At 36.8% G+C, this 18,796-nt stretch overlaps 1 protein-coding gene across 2 annotated transcripts in view; it reads left to right on the forward strand.

Moving 5' to 3' along the window:
• Window positions 1-18,458, forward strand: part of TCF12 (transcription factor 12) — a 330,991-nt gene extending 312,533 nt beyond the window's left edge. For both annotated transcript variants that reach the window (XM_039490758.1, XM_039490759.1), the window contains 5 exons: window positions 6,476-6,590; window positions 8,540-8,711; window positions 9,796-10,028; window positions 13,376-13,529; window positions 16,060-18,458. In XM_039490758.1, coding sequence (XP_039346692.1) covers window positions 6,476-6,590; window positions 8,540-8,711; window positions 9,796-10,028; window positions 13,376-13,518 — 663 coding nt within the window. In that variant the 3' untranslated portion in view covers window positions 13,519-13,529; window positions 16,060-18,458. The remainder of the gene's footprint in view (window positions 1-6,475; window positions 6,591-8,539; window positions 8,712-9,795; window positions 10,029-13,375; window positions 13,530-16,059) is intronic.
• Window positions 18,459-18,796: the final 338 nt, after the last annotated feature.

Here is an 18,796-nt window from a genome sequence, read left to right on the forward strand (position 1 = left end):
TTATGTTCATCTGGATTTAAATGAAATCTCATCTTCTGCAAAATCTGAATACAAGACATTTTAGCTCTTTAATAATAATAATAAATTAAATTTCCCTAGAAGATGATCTTGGCAGAAGAAGCTAGGAAATGAGTAATTTAACTCCTTTTTATGTAATTACTGTAACCAGACATGGTTTTATTTTAACATTTGCTTAATTTTTGAGCCAGGTTTATTTTAAAACTCCAGTTGGCTTCATTTCCTGCTCTCTGAATGTCCTTGGTTTCTGTTTTGCAAGGCTGTCCATTACACTTACTGTGGTCTTTATTCAAGGAAATGTTTTAATAACTAAAAGTCGTCAAATATTATATGGCCTTTGCAGAGGATTGTTTTTTATTTCATGTAATATTTCCTTGTAAACAGGAAGAAATACTCCTTCAATTCTTATTCAAACCAGTTAGTGTGTTTTCTGTTTACTGGTCTGTAATATAATGGAAAGGGCACAGCATGAATTGATAAAAGCCAGGAAACTGAGTTAAGGATGAAAATCAGTTCTTAGCTCACTCTGTTGTTCCCAGGTACAACAGGAATCTCTGAAGAGTGGGTGATCTTAGCAGGAAGTACCATATCTGCTGTAATACCTTTTCACCAAAGGGCAGTTTAAGGCCCCAGTCCTGCAAGCTGTTCTGTCCAGACCAACCCCTGTCCCTGAACAGGTCTCCACTGATGTCAGCGCAACTCTATAGAGACTATATTCACATGGAACAACTTGTGGAATTGGGCCTGAGTGTAGAATTTTGACTCCTGAGCTCCATCAGGTGTCTCTGCTGAGTTTAACAACTGCACTCAGCATAGTTTAAACTTGGTTGTGGCCAAATTGACCAGGTCATGTAGTTCAAAAAATATTTAGTCCAGATGTATTGGGGCATAAGCTTTTGTGGGTAAAAAACTCATGCACTTGAAGAAGTGGGACTTTTACCCATGAAAGCTTATGCCCAAATAAATCTGTTAGTCTTTAAGGTGCCACCGAACTCCTCGTTGTTTTTGTGGATACAGACTAACACGGCTACCCCTCTGATACTTTGTCCAGCTCAACTCTCTGGCCTGTCTATGTAGGTGAAGACTAATTCTCAGTTTCCCAGCTTTTGTGAGTTATGCCTCCTGATGGTTTAAATTTAATATTTAGAGTGAAGCATGTGAAGCAAAACTGTACTTAACAGGAGATGGGTTTCTTTCCTTACATATCATTCTAAATCTTCCCCACTTAGGATAGTCTAATACAGTTTTTTATGTTTCATCTACTTTTTCATTAATTATATCATCAAAAATACTCTGCAGAAATCCACTTTTCTCTATGGCCCTTTAGGATTACTACAGCCTACCATTTAAATTCATAAATCATATCGGGTTAATCCAAATCAGTTTGCAAACGCGTTTTTTAAAAATTTGACAATACGCAACTTTAGATTAAGTAGTCAGTGTTTACATACATGTTATGAATGGATTATCTATGTATGCCTGTATTTAGAAACATTTTAAAATAAATATTATTCACTCAGTAAACCATAATAATTGCTCTATATCATGTAAATACTTTAAAGAGCATTTTTAAAACCCCCATCTACCCAATAGATTTCAGCGTATCTTTGGGAGCTTTTGTGTTTGCAATGTAGTGAAAATATGTGGTAGATTGTGTGCTTTGTATAGATATCAAAGAAAAGTAATGCATCTACCACACATGGTAAATACCTAAACTACTTTGAAAAATATTAAAATATTTGTATTATATTTTAGGTTGATTGCTTCCCAGATTTTTCTAAAACTGAAACTGTTTTTCATCTACAGTCATAAAGCATGTCTTGGTCAATTGATTTCAATACATAAAAATGGAATATAAAGAGAAATTGAAGTATCTTTAAGGTTTACTTAAAAGTAAACATGAAAACTTCTAAGTTAAAGTTCAGAACAATCCTTTTTTGTTTGAAAAAATTAAATCCTGCAAATCCATTATAATGGACATACTGGCACCACCTTAATTATAATAGAGCACCTCTTTCAATAAACTACATTAGGTGAATTGCCTCGGGACGCACAAATAATCAAGATGTGGATTAAAGTTACGTACTTGAGATCATCAGTAATCCATGCACTATTGTTTAAACAGCTAGACTGAATGAGATCTAGAATTAGTTCACCTTTACTCATATGCAGGTTTTTTTCATCGTGTGCCATTGTTTTATTCTTCTCACTGTGGAGCAACTCATTAGACTTAACGTTTTTCTGTTGTGAGAACTAAACCCATTGGTCTAACTAAATGCAAACAAGTCCCTCTATGAGTGCCATAGTGTACGTACAGCAATGTAGAAGGAGAATCCACAAGGCAAGATGATGCCATTTTTTGGAGTCTGACTTTTATTCTGAAGAGAAGGTTCACAATTATTGAAATTTAGACAAGTATTGCATGAGGATCAACCCTCCTCACTCAAATAGCAGGCTGTCAGCTGTATGCTAATGAGCCGAACAATTAAAACGCCATCCTATCTGGCCTTAGTGAGCAGGCCGCTCTACTGAGACAAAGAACTGTTTGTACACCTGTTGTGCATGTGGACAGTCCCATTCTAATGTGGTATAAAGATTAGAGTAAAAGCTTGAGGGATATGGTGAGCAAGGGTTAAAAGGGACAACAGTGACTGTGAAAGTTAAATTTTCCAGGAAATGGAGGAGAAACATTTGTGAGAGGAATCAAGTTACAAAGAAAGAGTTCTGCTAACTTCATTATGCTGAAATATTCCAGATTGCGTGCTTCAAACAAGTCCCATTCTGCTATAGTATGATGTAACAGGATGGTGGGGGGTTTTGTTGTTTTGTTTTTTTTTGCTTTGTGATACATGTGTAAATACAGGGAAATACTTCCACTGCAATGCAAATGCTTTTGTTTTTCTTATGAAAATAATATTTTAAATGTATTTCTGTAACTGGTGTTTGTAGCTGCAGTGCAAGAAAACAGACTGAAACAGTCTTAGAGGGAACCGCAGAGTCTTAACAAAGGATCGGTATTTGAAGTGTTTATTTTTAAAAATATACCCAATGTTCATTTACTAAAAAGAGGGAAAACATACACACACCCGCCAAAAGAAAGCATTAAAAGTGCTGATGGGATGAAAAGGTGAAATCATTTGAGTTAGGATTCAGTTACAAAGTAAAGTTAAGGGGCTGCAAGCTTTTCACATCTCTTTAAGGGGGCCCAAGCCTTTTGATGAACTATGTGCATAGAAGTCAGTGGGAATTGAAGGCATTGGGCACCTTTTAGGAGATTCTGACTGAGACCTTCCCAGGATCAGTCCTTTAATTAGAATTCCAGTGTTTGGGTGTGTGAGGGTGATTTGTCTGGTTAATATGAAAGCCGTGAGAGAGAGAGAAGCAGAGTACAATTTATAAAATTAAGCTGTTATATTGGATCTAAAGCATTTCTCCTTGGGGCTCTATCTTTAAATTAAATTAAAGTTAATTAAAGTTCACCTACCTGTACTGTTCTTGATAACTTGTGTTTTAATCAACTATGTACAACTGTCATCTCTCACTGTTAACTTTAATTCAGTTGATTATTCAAGGCCAGAAGGGATCATTGTGCTCATCTTCTCTGACCACCTTTATAGCACAGGCCATAGAACTTCCCCAAAATAATTCCTAGAGCAGATCCTTTAGAAGAACATCCAATCTTGATTTTAAAATTGTCTAATACATTGAGTTTACATCACACACTTGAGACCAAAATGAACACATTTTTGATGTGCTGGTCAATTTAATAATATGAAATACTTGAAGTAAAATTTTTCTACGAAGCTCATTAGCCTCAGTTGTTTGCTTCAGTTTTGTGAGCATATACTACCAGGTTTTGGAACGTAGTGTTAGATTCAGCTTTTTTTTATTTCCAATCTATTTTCTGAATTTGTCAGAATTGATCTATTGTTCTGTCATTTTTAGATCATCCCTAGATTTTAAAGTTGCCAAGAAACTGGCAGCTGTTGTTATGTTTGTACATTGCTTGAAGATTTTTTTGTAAATAGGTTTTGGAGCTAACTTGCCCTTGAAGACATCTAATGTCTGTAGCTTGAATAAAAGCACCCTCATGTGTTAGGATTAAGAATAACCAGGAAAATGAAAAAAGCACAAAACCTTCAGGACAGTATATTATAAAGTCTTATATTAATAACTTTTTTTAAGAAAGAGTTTCACATTCTCTTTTTTTGAGACGGTTGTTTTGTATTGTAGGCTGAATTTTCAGAGCCTGGGGCTGCCACTGCTCTCACTGAAATCAATCACAGAATTTGCACTGGCTGCAGTCTGAGCAGGATTGAGATGACTGTATCTCCAGTAGAACTTTTCTCATAAATAAACACTAGTACATACGAAAGATAACGCACATTCTCAGAAAATACACTGTAAATAGTGCCAAGCTATATAGCTTTCTGTGAGGGATTATTGGCTACAAAACAATAGATACAAATAATAGACCAGAATGACCTGGTATTAGCTTGCTTGCTTAACTTTTTTTTTATTATTATTATTCCTTTCTTGTTCCTCTGTGTTAGCTCATAGAAAACAGTGTATATTAAACAAAGGATAAACTTGCATAAGGGTATTTATCTCTCTCTGGGTAAAACCCATACTAAGACATGAAAGGTAAAAGCTGCATTAATTACTCAAGAGGGATTCAAAGCTCAGCAGTTTACTAGGATTGAAGGATTTATTGAAAAACAGTGGTTCTCATGTGTAACTCCAGGCAATAAACCTATTTAATTAAAGGCTTAATCTTCTAGTTGACATGTTTGCTACTGTTGCAATAAAAGCCTCATCTGTAGCCAATTTTTGTAAGTATAAAATAATGATGGTATCCTTGGTCTTTTCCTCTTAGTTTTTTTACTGTTAATTGCATTAGTTTGGTTTTTGTTTTAAAACTGAATGTTTCCCAAGGCTTGTGTGTCAAGAAATTAGAAGCTTTAATAAACCAGTTTTCCAGATGATTTTAAACTCAGGTTGCATTTCTCATCATCTCCTCTTTATAAATTTTTTTAAAAATGTAAATTTTTAAGGTAAAAGTGTTTAAATGGATAGCAGTGAAGAGTTTTCCTTACTGGCTAGCAGTTTTCTAATGAATTTACCTGCTAAATCTAACTGTGTATATATCCTTCATTCATGTACATAGGTGTTAAGTATCATTAGTCCAAATTCATGCAAAACTTGAATTATTTTTTTAAGACTACTCATCTTTAGGCCCCCAGCTGTTAGAAGTAGGTTCAGTTTTAGTCACCTCATTTTAAGAAAGAATAGAGATTGAAAAGATAATGAAGATAGAGACACTGGTATTCTTTCATGTGATCACATACTGTAATGTGACTGATAGATATTAACATATTTGCCTTGAAAGAAGGAGAATGAGAGTACTTATTGAGGTATATAAAATAAAGGTACTGTGAAAATAGATTGTGTTCTTCTTTAATCTTGTTTCATAAAACAAGAACAAGGGTTTAGCTGATTTTAAAAAATCCCTGCCACATGAGGTCAAGACCATTAATTCAGGAGGACTTTATCTAAAGAACACAATTTCATGACTGTTAAAATTCACAGCTACGCAAACTAAAGCTGATCCAATGGAAATCAAATCTTATGCCTCAGGAAAAAAAATCCCTGTTCCATGGTATGACTCTGAAAATGTGCTAGGCTGTTGTATAATTATAATCGGGTTTTGGTCACTGCCTGGAACAGTTATCTAATCCAGTATGGTGTAATCCAGTGATTTAGTCCAGTGGTTCTCAAACTTTTGTACTGGTGACCCCTTTTGTACTGGTGACCTCAGGCCTCTGAGTGTGATGACCACCCCCCCCCAATAAATTAAAAACACATTTTTATATATTTAACCCCATTATAAATGCTGGAGGAAAAGCGGGGTTTGAGGTGGAGCCTGACAGCTCACAACCCCCCATGTAGTAACCTCGCGACCCCCTGGGGTTTGGACCCCAGTTTGAGAACCCCTGGTTTAGTCCAATATATAGTCTCTTTCAGTTATAGCTTTCCTTTGCTGACCCATAACTCAAGGCCCCAGTCCTGCAAACACTTAAGCACATGCATCATTTTATTCATGAGTTGATCCATCAGCAGATCTAAACAGTGATCCATCTGGATATGCGAAGTGTGGCACTTTGGAACACTTTGTATACCATGTAAAGGACCAGGCAACAGTTTACAAATATTTCACCTGAAAGAAAATCTGCCTTATGTAGTATGTCCATATTAATGTCTCATTTCACAATATTTTAGACTACAATTCTAGATTTTTAAAAAAGCTTTAAGACTTTATCAACATACTTACAGGTGTTGTTTTTCTGTTGTAGAAACACCCTGTATTTTACATCAATGTTGAGTGTAAATGTACAGTGTGGATTATTTCCTTGGATTAAATTGTTGATGGGAACAGTTTTGCTTTTCTTTGCTTTAGGCTGGAACTCATCGGGAAGAAAGTGTCAGCCTCAACAGCAACCATTCAGTCCTGCCCAGTACAGTGTCTGCTCAGAGCACAGAACTAAATCATAAAACACAAGAAAATTACAGAGGTAACTGTACAGTGGTAAATTAATCTTTTTAATAATCCAAGGACAAGAATGCTATAGATCTAGGTAAATATGCATAAATACATAGATAAGATGGATGATGCACGTAATTTGTGACATATGACTTAATTTCTATTGATTACCAATTTCACCAAGCTCTGGATTCTTACAGGAATTCAGATATAACCCTGTTTCATGCCACTCCCTGATCCAAATTCCATGTGAGACTTCACATCACAGCCACCATTCTTCCAGCTGAAGTGAACTGGCTAGAACTTCTTTGCAGCGCTTGGTTGCCATTTGTAAATCAGCCAGAGGAGTCTGACACATGTGATTTTTATAATACACAACAAGCCTGTATTTCAACACATGACCAATAAAGACAAAAAGCCTTAAAGTGCTGTGGGGAGACTGCCTCAATTCTTAGCTTGGAAAGTAGGCCATATAAAAGAAGGCAATTCATGCACCAGCATGCCTGCGCTGTTTGGGATTTGCATTTCATACTTAATGTGCAGGATTTGCTTACTGCACTAAATATATCAGTATATATTGAGCTCAGAAGCATCATTTAGATCCGGTCCTGCCCTCCTTATTCTGTCAGCTCTGCCTGTTAGATTGCAAATAGTTGTGCTGTGACTAGCTCTGATACAGGAGTCTTGATCAATAACTGCTTACATTCTTTTCCACTGTTTTTGCACCATCAGCTCTATCACTAATAGCTGATGTATACTTCTCCCTCTGCAGGAAGCTGCCTTAATCCTAACCCAAGCTTTTGCATGCTGATGTATGCTTTCACCAAACCTCTAAATTGTATGCTAAATAATACTCCTGAAATGCAATCCAGTATTCTCTATCAGATGTCTTGTGTCATTGTATTCCCTAGGAAACATTTTTCACTAAATACTAAATAATCTTCCCAGAGCCTCACACTCTGTGTATGGAGCATTAAACCTAGGTTTCATGCATAACAGTGGATAGAACTGATTTGTTCAGTACTGTAAATCATTTCCGTTTATAATTAGAGTGCTGATACGTGAAGGCTCTAGGCACTTGCCTGTAGCTTAAATATACAAAACTCAAAGATTAAAGCATGATAGTCAAACCGGATCAATCCCGAATGAACATAAATCTACCAGCCGTTCCTCTGAATATAGGAAAGTAAAAATTCATCAGCCACCCGCAAGCATCTCAACCCTTCCCAAAGGCCAGAGTAAGTAAATGATCTTGCAACATGCTCTGAAGGTCAACAAGTTTAGGCTACTTTGGAGCAAGAGGTTGGGGAGTGAATTCCAAAATCAAGGGTTCTTCAGAGAGAATGATATCGTAACAGTTGAATTTGGTACATCTTACCTTAAGAGTTAAAAACAAAGAGTAGTGAATTTGGTCAAATTCAGAGACATAATCACAAACTTATGAAATATTTTTGTCTAACTTTACCAATTATACTATCGAATTAGTTTTGTCTAATAAATTCCAAAGAATGTATTTATCTGAGGTTAATGGTTCTCTTCCATGAGAGAGCTCATGTGCCTTGTTAGTAGGGTAGATCAAAAGGTTACAGTGTTACTGCCAGATACACAGTCCTCTGACAGCCACTCCTTTTGATTGCTATCTTCTCCCCAACACGTCAAGTACAGTATGTCCCCTGAATCCTTCTCATATCCACACTGCCACTGCTCAGTCCTCCCACTGACCTCCTAGCCCACCTCCTTCTCCACTCGCCTCCAGTCCTCTTCCACCCTCACTCCTTGCCTATCCCTGTCTCACCTTCCTCACTGTACAACCTCACCCCCTAAGCTCCAGGCCTCTCCAAAGCTTGCCCCACCTCCCCTCTCTATCTTAATAAACAACAAGGTGGTAACTTGCTTGCAATTCACTTATAAAATATTTTCCAGCATGAAGGGGGGCTGTTCTCCTGAGTATAATTTATACTGAGCTGTGTTTGTTTGCAGCATTGTCAGGTGGCTTGCAGAGCCAATCTGTGGCCATAGGTCCAGCAGAAATCAAGTCAGAACATAAGGAGAAGGATGAAAATATACATGAACCTCCCTCATCTGATGACATGAAATCAGATGATGAATCCTCGCAAAAGGATATCAAAGTTTCATCTAGAGGAAGAACGAGGTATGATCTTGGTATGCCAGCAAAGGACTCTACTCTGCTTCTTTTTAAAGCGCAGGCTATTTTGCATATTGTGTCCTTACCAATAGCAGCGAGAGCATGTAAACCACTGGTAACCTTAGATTCAGTCTCCAAGCTTCCTTTTTGTCCTATATTAATAAGCTTGTGTTTTAAAATGTTGACTTAATGTCCATATATCAGTAGGCAGAACATGGTATTTTTACACATTGGCATTTTAATAATGCACAGAGCAATTAGCAGAAGATTTTGAAATCTTATTTTTACACAGTTTTGAAGTTAATCATAGTCCTCTCTACAGTGTGCAGCTATATAATTATCACAGTTTGGAGTGGAGTGATAAAGAAGTCCTTAGCCGCAAAACTTCCACTGGATCTGCAATGGATGATAAAAAAGGGAAAGTTTCTGAAAACTGCACAAATGTTTAATAGGAAAGAACCATATTTTTCATAAATTTATGAATTTATTAAGTTGAAAATTTGTATGATTTTTTTTAATGCAGTTGAGCTGTTGGAAAGCTTAAAAATCTATTATGGATGCTTTATGCATCCCTGAATTGATGGTTGGGGAATTCTGAATTTGGGAAGTCCCCCAACCAATGAGTAGGCAGCAGATTTGCTATATGTACCGTTGCTTCGCCAAGGGTGCAATGTAGTCCTCCATTATTCTTGGAAATAGTGTGCTATGTATGGACACTTTACATATGAATTTTACGTAATTCAACGTGAACTAGCTATGTAAAAGCCATTGAGATGCATATTTTCAGGGAAATCTGAAGGTGGCAAGAATGGCAGCAGCAATATATATATATTTTTATCAGTTTGCTTGTGTATATGTGCCAATTTGAAATCATCACTTTTCTTTTTCAGATGAGACCATTTATATGCTTTCACTGTTAAATGAATATACGAGCATAAAATGAGTCAAATAGGAATTTTGATCTAACGTGGATATTTTAGCCATGTCATTTGCCAAACACACTTGTGATGTTTATACCTGTTGTTAAAATGGATCCTGACCTCCAAAATATCTATCAAACTTTTATCTTCCCTGGGTTTTTTTTTTCCAGCAGTACTAATGAAGATGAAGACTTAAACCCAGAACAGAAGATAGAAAGAGAGAAAGAGAGGAGAATGGCAAATAATGCTAGAGAACGCTTGCGTGTACGAGATATTAATGAGGCATTTAAAGAACTTGGCCGTATGTGTCAGCTTCACCTAAAGAGTGAAAAACCACAAACAAAACTGCTTATTCTTCACCAGGCTGTGGCAGTCATCCTCAGTCTAGAGCAACAAGTCAGAGGTTAGTAGGCTACCTAACCACTGTGCTGTCACAGCTAGAGGGTTGTTTTACTCATGTAACAGTCCGCAGTCCCCTTTACTGCATGCATCATGTTTTTCATTTGCATTTTTTTTCTAACACACACAGCAACTAACCAGATGTACAATTTATTAGAAACATATTTGCCTTCATGTAAAAATGTTAACATACTTTGGGAAAAGCAAGGGACTGTTCAAAATAAAATAGCTTTAGGATCCTTTGATCCTGTGTTTGCTCCTTTGCAATTAGCCAGCTCTTCATTATGCATCCAGAATAGACTCATTAAGGAAAAGATTGAGGAATGTCCTGCTTTGATTTGCAACATATGCTTATTTAACAGTATGGAAATGTTAGCAAAAAGAAAAGGTCTGTAATTTAAGGCTAGTCCTACACATTTCTATAAGAGGCAAGTAAGTTTGATTGGATTTAATTAAGTTTAAATTACAGTATATATTACTATGAGTAATGCCTTAGCTACTTATTTCATACTTCATACAAGGAAATATAAAAAAAATTAATTCCATAATTGATCTTTCATATATTCTCCTTTCCTCTGTCTTTCACAATTCACGTTTGTTTGTTTTTTTTAAAAAAGGAAATAACATGCACTGCAAGGAGGCGAGAAAGTGAGTTCTTTGTACACTGATGTGACTTTAAGGAAAACAACTAGAGAAACATACTTGGTTTTCTTTTACTTCTGTCTCTGCAATGTACATTTTTCTTAATTCTTATCAACAAATACACATCTGTGGCATCCTTTAGATGCCCCTTCTAGAGGTCATGTTGAAAAATAAACATAGTCCTTGATAACACTTCCATTGTCCTATGTTAATGGAGCTACTGTTGACCTTAATGTCTAAGCTCCTTTTACATTTATGTCAAAGAAATGATGAAAAAGACATCTGAGCCACCTGTCTCCCTGGTGAGGTTGATGCCTAAGAGAATTGGGTGAGCGTTCTCATTTTGTCTCCCTTTGGGCTGGTTGAACTACTGTCCTTTATTGTATTTCTCATCTGATGCATTTCCAATCTGAATGTAAATGTCTTGCAGGTGTGGATGATGTCAACATTCATGTTTGCTTAGTGTGTCGTATCTCTAAATGACACGTAGTGTATTCTGCAGCTTATATTGGCAACTTACACCTCATTTTTACTTTCACCTTCAGTGGTATTTTACATGGTATATCAAAACAATCACTGGAAGAATATGTGTTAGAAGTGACAGCGTGAATAATGACACCGAGCATAAGTACTTTGTGTCAAACATTTGACGTCTTACTTTTAGGCATAGTTTTGTTGATACAGCTTTTAATGGAATTAAGTTCCCTTCAGAGAACACTGGATGAACACAGTTATTATGGCGAGGCAATAGTGTTTCTAGAATTAAGGTTGCAGCCAGCTTTCAATATGAAGTCCCGTTTCAGCCCCTTTGCAACTTGGGCTTGGAAAATCGATTTTACCTGAAAATTACTATAATTTCTATGAAGGCAAGAGATTATTTCTACAAAAGAGGAAGAAAATTCATCAAACAATTTTTTTGAGTTACGGGTCAATTTAAAATTAGGGTGACCAGACAGCAAGTGTGAAAAATCGGGACAGAGGTGTGGGGGTAATAGGAGCCTGTATAAGAAAAAGACCCAAAAATCAGGACTGTCCCTGTAAAATCAGGACATCTGGTCACCTTATTTAAAATTAAAACTACACTGTTTTAAAACTCTGAATTTGGCCTAATATATTTTTGTCTCCCACCAGCTAAATAATGGTTTGCCATTACCCCTCAAAGCTTCCACTTAGGTGAGCCTCCTTGAAACTCACAGGAAAAAAAGGGTTGTACTTAAGCAAAGTTGTTAACAATTTTTGCTCTCAGCAATTTGGGGCCCCATCCTGCTCATTGTCGCTCTTGGGAGACTTTTGCCGAAGCAGAATAGACACCATGTGTGCACGTTGCCCACAACTGTCACATTTTGAATTATAAATAACAAGAGGGTGTTTCTGTAGCTGATGGTCAACAGAGTTCTTCTAGTAGCTCAAGTGGTAGAGTCAGTAAGTATGGAGCACGTTGATAAGAGTTCCAGTGCTGGGTCTGCAGGTTGGTTGTAAATTGGTTGTAATTTCTTCAGTTGTATCCTTGGTCCTACCAAAAAAAGACCTGACTTTTTTATTATTACTCAAGATCCCAGAGAGAGTGAGGGAAATCCTCACATTTCAGATTTTGGTTAAATTTCATTGACAACTAAAATGTTATCTGAAAATGTTAGTTACATTCGGTAGTGGTCTGACATTTAAAATTACTCCTTTTTTAAAGTGACCGCATCTAATAATTCTTTGTGTGCCTTTGTCTGTCCAGTGGGATTGTATTATACCACAAAATTTAAAACATCTAGGTTTTTTATTAATTTTATTTTGGCTCATGGAAGAGGCAGTTTTCATGAATAGGAAAAGTAACATGTTTAAGAAATTGCCATGATTTGAAAACTAGACCAAGTTCTCTGTCATTGAAGCTTATTGACAAAAAACATGACAAGCGTGAATATTTTTGCCAGGTACAAACCAGCAAAGGCTGACATTCTAAAGAGAAAGGAAATATAGTAAAATTACTCATCACCCTAGATGACCCATCCAAACATTCTCCTGGCTTAGCGGAAATGTGCCCAGACCCATTTTGCAGAGATAGTAAGTAAGGAACTGAGTATGACTTGCCAAAGTTACGTGGGAAGTTTTGTGGGGAGGAATACATTGCTGTCACCTAACAATGCTAACGGGCTTCTGAAAACTGAGTGGCCCACTGTGGGTAGTTTGAGGACTGTGCAAGGAGGATGAGGAGCACCATCACAGCCAATTCAGCTGCCTTTCCCCTACGTGTTGCTGAGGGCCAGCCAAAAGGCAGTATAACACAGTTATTGTCTAGCAAGTTGAATGATGTCATCCTCACTGCCCTGACTTCAGCACAGGGGCAGGATCTCATTGGTTTGCGTTTAAGGAAACTGAAAACTCCAAAGTGCATTTTCTTTGGTTTCCAGTTTAGCAAATTTCTGTGGTAACAAAGGGTCACATTTTCAAAGCTGTTGGGGCACCTCAAAATACAGATTGGTGCCCACTGGAATTTTCAAAAGCATGTAGGTGGTTAAGTTAAAATGAATAGGCACTTTTGAAAATTCCATTTGGCATTTGTCTGAATCTTCAGCAGCCTAAATATCTTCAAAAATCAGAAACAGAAGCTGGTCAAATGGATAGATTTCTTCAGTACCATGGCCTATTGTGAATATGCTAAATGCCCACTGTTGGTAGCAGTGCATAGGATGTTAAGGGCTGTTTTCTCTCCTGTGACAGAGAGGAACCTAAACCCTAAAGCAGCCTGCCTTAAGAGAAGGGAAGAAGAAAAAGTTTCTGCCGTATCGGCAGAGCCACCAACACCACACCCAGGAAGCCACCCTGGGCTTAGTGAAACTACCAACCCTATGGGTCATATGTGAACACCAGCCAGGTATGTCTTTTCTTCATGTTCATCAGTTTGGGGAGAGGGTCCCATCAGTGTACTGGGATGGCTGTAACTTGATTTACTGACTGAAGTTTGAAAGCCAACAAAAACACAATTTGTGTGATTATTCTTAGTAATTGGAGCTACCAGTGGACATTAGCCTCTTCATTAAAGTGCACTAAGCACTTCTATACATCTGAGCCACAAGTAAGTGTATTCAGATGTTAGTTATAAACTAAAGAACCAGGAATTTTAGGTAGCTTCTTTTTATTTGCATGCATTGTTGCCTATGGATATATCCTCCTGGGTCAGTTGGCCTTCACAGTGTGACCTCAGAGGAACTACTCATAACTAGGTTAGATAAGCCAAAAATAATAGAGATTAATTGTGCATACTCAAGAGATATAAAGATCTCACTTGTTTAATTATCAGCTCATTATTTCCCAGTGCTGATTCATACAGCAACTCAAATAGTCAGAAGGGGCTTTTCATTTCAAATAGAAAAGGATTGGTATTTGGCTTGAGGCCAGTCATTTAAATCATACCACTTGTCTGACAGGCATTACTTGACTGTCTTTGCAATCTGCAGTCAACATCTTCAATAAAATCCTACTTTATGTGGCTACACAATTTCAGCTTTTTGTGAATCCACACACGAAAAACCAATGTTTGTATTGTCTCATGTAGCCAGGTGGTTACTATATCATTCATTGGAAAGCTCCAGTTGATGATCCCATACTGGGATAGCAGTCTGTTTTTCAACAGAATTGGTAAAAAAAAAAAAAAAAAAAAAAAATGAAAAGCCGCTTTTGACCATGCAAATTCCTGTTAGAATTCTTTAAAGTAGTATTTTCCTGGCCACTTGAGCTCATCAAAGCTATTATGCCCATGGTCAGGCTCCAGTGCCTTTATTTTCACTTATATTTTACAAAGACAAGAGATTACATTTTGGATGCATCGTCCATGGATTTAGTATCATAGCTTCTATTAACTTTGGTCAAAGTTGTGTGGCAAATCCTTCTGCAGCATCCTGGAATGTATCCCAAGGTAGCTGCGTACCCTCTGAGAGATCTTCCAAAACATCAAGGTGGCACTGAAATTGAACCTTGTTAGATATTTCTGGTGATATTTTTCCCATTGCCATAGCAATCCCAGTCAGCTTCTTCCACTGTAAATTAGATTAAAGAAATGTTCTTTTTTCTACCTCAAAGCATAAAAAGCCCTACTGAGTTCCTCTAGTTTTTGTTCCATTTCACACCACTACACTAGGCCCCTTCTAATTTGCCAAAGGACAGTCCTGTCAAATCAACACCGTGGATTTTCATGCCACAATAAGAATTGAATTTCTGTGCACATTTTTACAAAGAACGTGTAGCAAGAAGTACCATGATGTCATTAAACTTTTAAGTAATTACCCTACTAGGGTAACAAAATCTGAACACTGATGAAAAAGATTGTACTGACTAGTTACATACAACAGCTTGACCTTTAATGATGTGAATTAGAATATGAATAATCATTTGTATAACTTGGGAAAAGATAAGAGCTCTGCAGAAAGTGTCCAATTCTTAGATGAAAAATGTTAAATATGTAGTCTTGGTAAAGACAAATTAAACAATTGTTTGGTTTTTTAGACCTGCAAATTGAATGTTACGAATACTTATTTCCCCTCCTACCACCTCCTAAACAATCATGATATTCCAGACAGAGGGAAATTTTCAGTGCCATTCTGAAAAAGAGTAGGCTATTAACAGTTTTTCCCACATCAGTTTCTTTAGTTGGTTGCAGTTCTTTCATCTTTGCTAGGTTGAGGCATTTATTTTTAAAATAACACAAAACGTATGACAGAGTGGTCATGTGCTTCTAAACCATACTGAATTGTTAAGAATTGTTCCATTCCATTGTAGGGTTTTGTTCTAGAGGTGAAGCTCTCCTTTGAGTTGAGGGGAAAAATAAGTTAGTTTTGGTTTCTCTATATAATCAGTGGTATCTTGCTGCTGCTGCTACCTCAAGATTTTAATAGTTGCCTAGATAAAATGGATTTAGTGGTTTCAGTCCAATTCCTGGTAGATAGGTTTCCACATTATAAGAATTACCATCCTGACCAACATCTTAGTTGGCAGTCTCAGCTGAGAAGTCCATGCTGGAATGATGAGCTATCTTGTCAACCTCACCAAAAGATGTTTTTCCCAGGCCATCTTCACGGCATATCAGTGGAGTAGGATATTTTTGCACTGTTGCTGGATGTGCTTGAGGGACACAGAACTGCAGTAATTTGGTACATTTCATTGCACTAAATTCACTGAAAAAAGACCTGAAGAAGAGTTCTATGTAAACTCGAAAACTTGTCTTTTTCACCACCAGAAGTTGGTTCAAAAGATGATTTCACCTCACCGAGCATGTCTCTCTAATATCCTGGGACCGACACAGCTGCAACAACACTACAAATATGATACAGCTACAGTCTATATAATAGTGTTGTTAATTTTTCATTAATTGTTTTACTAATACAATTTTTCTCCTATTTCCATGCCAGAATTCCAGAATTATCGGTAGGATATATAGAAGGTGACCTTTCTTCACAAGGACACAGACAACTAACATTATATGAAGACACAAATCTGACAGGAGAAAACACTTGAAGCAAGAAACCCAAATGCAATCTTATGATCAAAGCTACTGGTCAACACCTGCATCAGAAGTCAAGATACAAAGATCTTCAGATAGAATTTCAGCCCATGAAATACTCTGAACATATCATTCTGTTGCAAGCAGTGTGTCGCTTCTGCACAATCAGAGACTGTTGTGATCTCTCCACTCATCGTGGAAGTTGCCTTGTGCCTAAACTGAATTGACAAATGCATTGTAACTACAAATTTTATTTATTGTTATGGAACTGTAAAGGTCTACATATAAAGGGAAAAGTTAACATGTTGAAAGCTGATAGAATTTCAGCTGATGCCAGCATTTGTTAAAGCTGTTCACATTCAGAGAACAAAGCCGTGACAACCGTTGACCCTTAGCATTCCCAGCATACCTATTAGTGTCTTAAAAAAGGAAGGGAAAAGTCTTTTGTTGTCCTTTCCACTCCTTTTGCCATATAACTAGTGTTTTCCGTGCAATGGGAAAATATTCCTTGGCATAGCTTTTTTTTTGTTTGTTTTTGGTCTCTGGTAATCTGAACAGTTATGGTCATCGTCAGCTTCCATACTGAGCTCCATACTTCAAGCCATTAGAAGGTACAGTGAAGAACGCAGACAGGAGCAGTAGTGTGACCATGCCATTTCTTGGATTTAAAAAGTGGTATTTTTTCCCTCAGACTTTCCTCAAATAAATATTTTTATTTCTAATTATAAACCAAACCTTTTTAGGCTTCTAGGCTTCATAGTAAAGCTTGTAACGTGAAGTGTAAATTGGGTGAGGAGAATCTACTTTGTTAGAATTGCTTTGTTTTCCAAGCAGTAAGTACTACATATAGTACATGTAAAGTGTTAGCTGTACGTAAGCACAAAATGCATTAAAATACAAAGGAGACTTTTTGGGCTGTAATTATGGTGAAAGAGTAAAATCCTAAATTCACCATGGCAGGTAGTGTGATGAACTAAACACAGCTGTGGTGGGCTAATTACATAATGGGAGATAAGAGCAATGGTCACCAATCTTTTTCCTTATTGTATACATTAATTATCTTGTCATTTTTGTATGGCTTGTCAGTGGAGAAGAATTCAGTGTGATTCAATCAGTTGCAAACAAACCGCCCCCTCCCAAGCCATATTAGCATTAAACCATTAAATGTTGCTCCACCAGAACAGTGTCCATAAGTATTCCTTTGTCACTAATGTGTTGATTGTTAAAATCCCTCTGAACTTCCATGGAAACTGTCTTCCACTGCAATGACCATGGGGGGAAAACTATCAAGCCAAGGTTGTCTTAGCTATTGTTTGCCACCAGTGAAAGAGGCAATACCCAATTAGCTCACATACAAAAAAGGAACAAAACAGTTAATCATTTTAAATAATTTCAATTATTTTGAAAGAACAAAAAAAAAGGATTGTTAAAACAGACTAATGAATTTAAAATTATGTTTTGGATGGTTCCTAACAAACCAGTAGTTTGTGAAATTAGTGATTACATTCTATTACTTAATTTGAATATATCATCAGATAATATCTGACTATATCTGTGGCCTTGTTCTTCATTTCAGTGTTTATCAGCTAAACAAATTTGTCGCTTATGACGTGTGAAAGTGATCACGTGCCACTGCCAGGCCTTTTTCCTTCTAAGCTTGTCGTCTTTTTGGCTATATTAGACTTTGCAGTATGCCCAGAAGCTTTCCTTCATAAAATAGAAAGAAAAAAACATTTGGCTTATTTTTCACTGTAGCTAGTCTTTTATACAATAATCTTGTAAGAAAATTTCTTGAATTCTAAATATTACTCTTTCTAGATTTTTGAAATCGAAAAAGTTTTCAGTAAAAAGTTTCTTACTTTATTTTACTATATTAGGTAGTAAAAATGTAGGGTTATTTACCATAACATGTTCATTAATATCAGAAATTTACAATAGCATTGTAAGACCATAGTAGGGTTCTAGCATACCGTGTAGTACCTATGGAGTATTGTAAGAGCTAATTGTCCGAGATGAATTGCTTCTCATCTTGTTCTCCAGTTTCCATTGTTGGTTTATTGCAGATTTGTACCCTGTGTCAAATTTCAAGGTATTGCTGATAAAACCTTTTCAACCAGCAGCAAGAAGTTCAAAAAAATTTCTGTCAATGTAACAGAAAACACTATGTATATAACATTTATGTAGCAATAAATGTGCCATCTTTTTTTAACATTGTAAATCAGTGAGTTTTTAAAATTTCTCTTTCATCAGAGATTGTGTTGCTTGGAAACCCTATTTACTCCAATAAAAATCAAACAGATTTTCAAAGCACGCAGCTTAAATTGCAGGCACAAAATGGGTATGTGCTGCTCCCATTGAGATCAATGGCAAACACCCCGCCCCCGCCCCCCGCCATTCATTTCAGTAGGACCAACAGTCAAGCAGTACTGGCAGCCCCCAAAAGGTGTATGTGCATATGCAAACAGCAAATTGGTAGCTGCAGTTGCTACTGCATTGCATATAGTTTGCACCCCATACCTTCATTCCTCCTGTTTACAAATTCAGTAGGAAATATTTCACCTGCCCTTCAAAAGTTAACATGTTATCAAGCTCTAAGCCCTCCCTGTGTGTTGATAAGATTCATGGGTGCCCGCGTTACTTTCAGA

The sequence above is a fragment of the Mauremys reevesii genome, linkage group 10 (assembly GCF_016161935.1).
Source record: "Mauremys reevesii isolate NIE-2019 linkage group 10, ASM1616193v1, whole genome shotgun sequence".
Classification (NCBI taxonomy): Eukaryota; Metazoa; Chordata; order Testudines; family Geoemydidae; genus Mauremys; species Mauremys reevesii.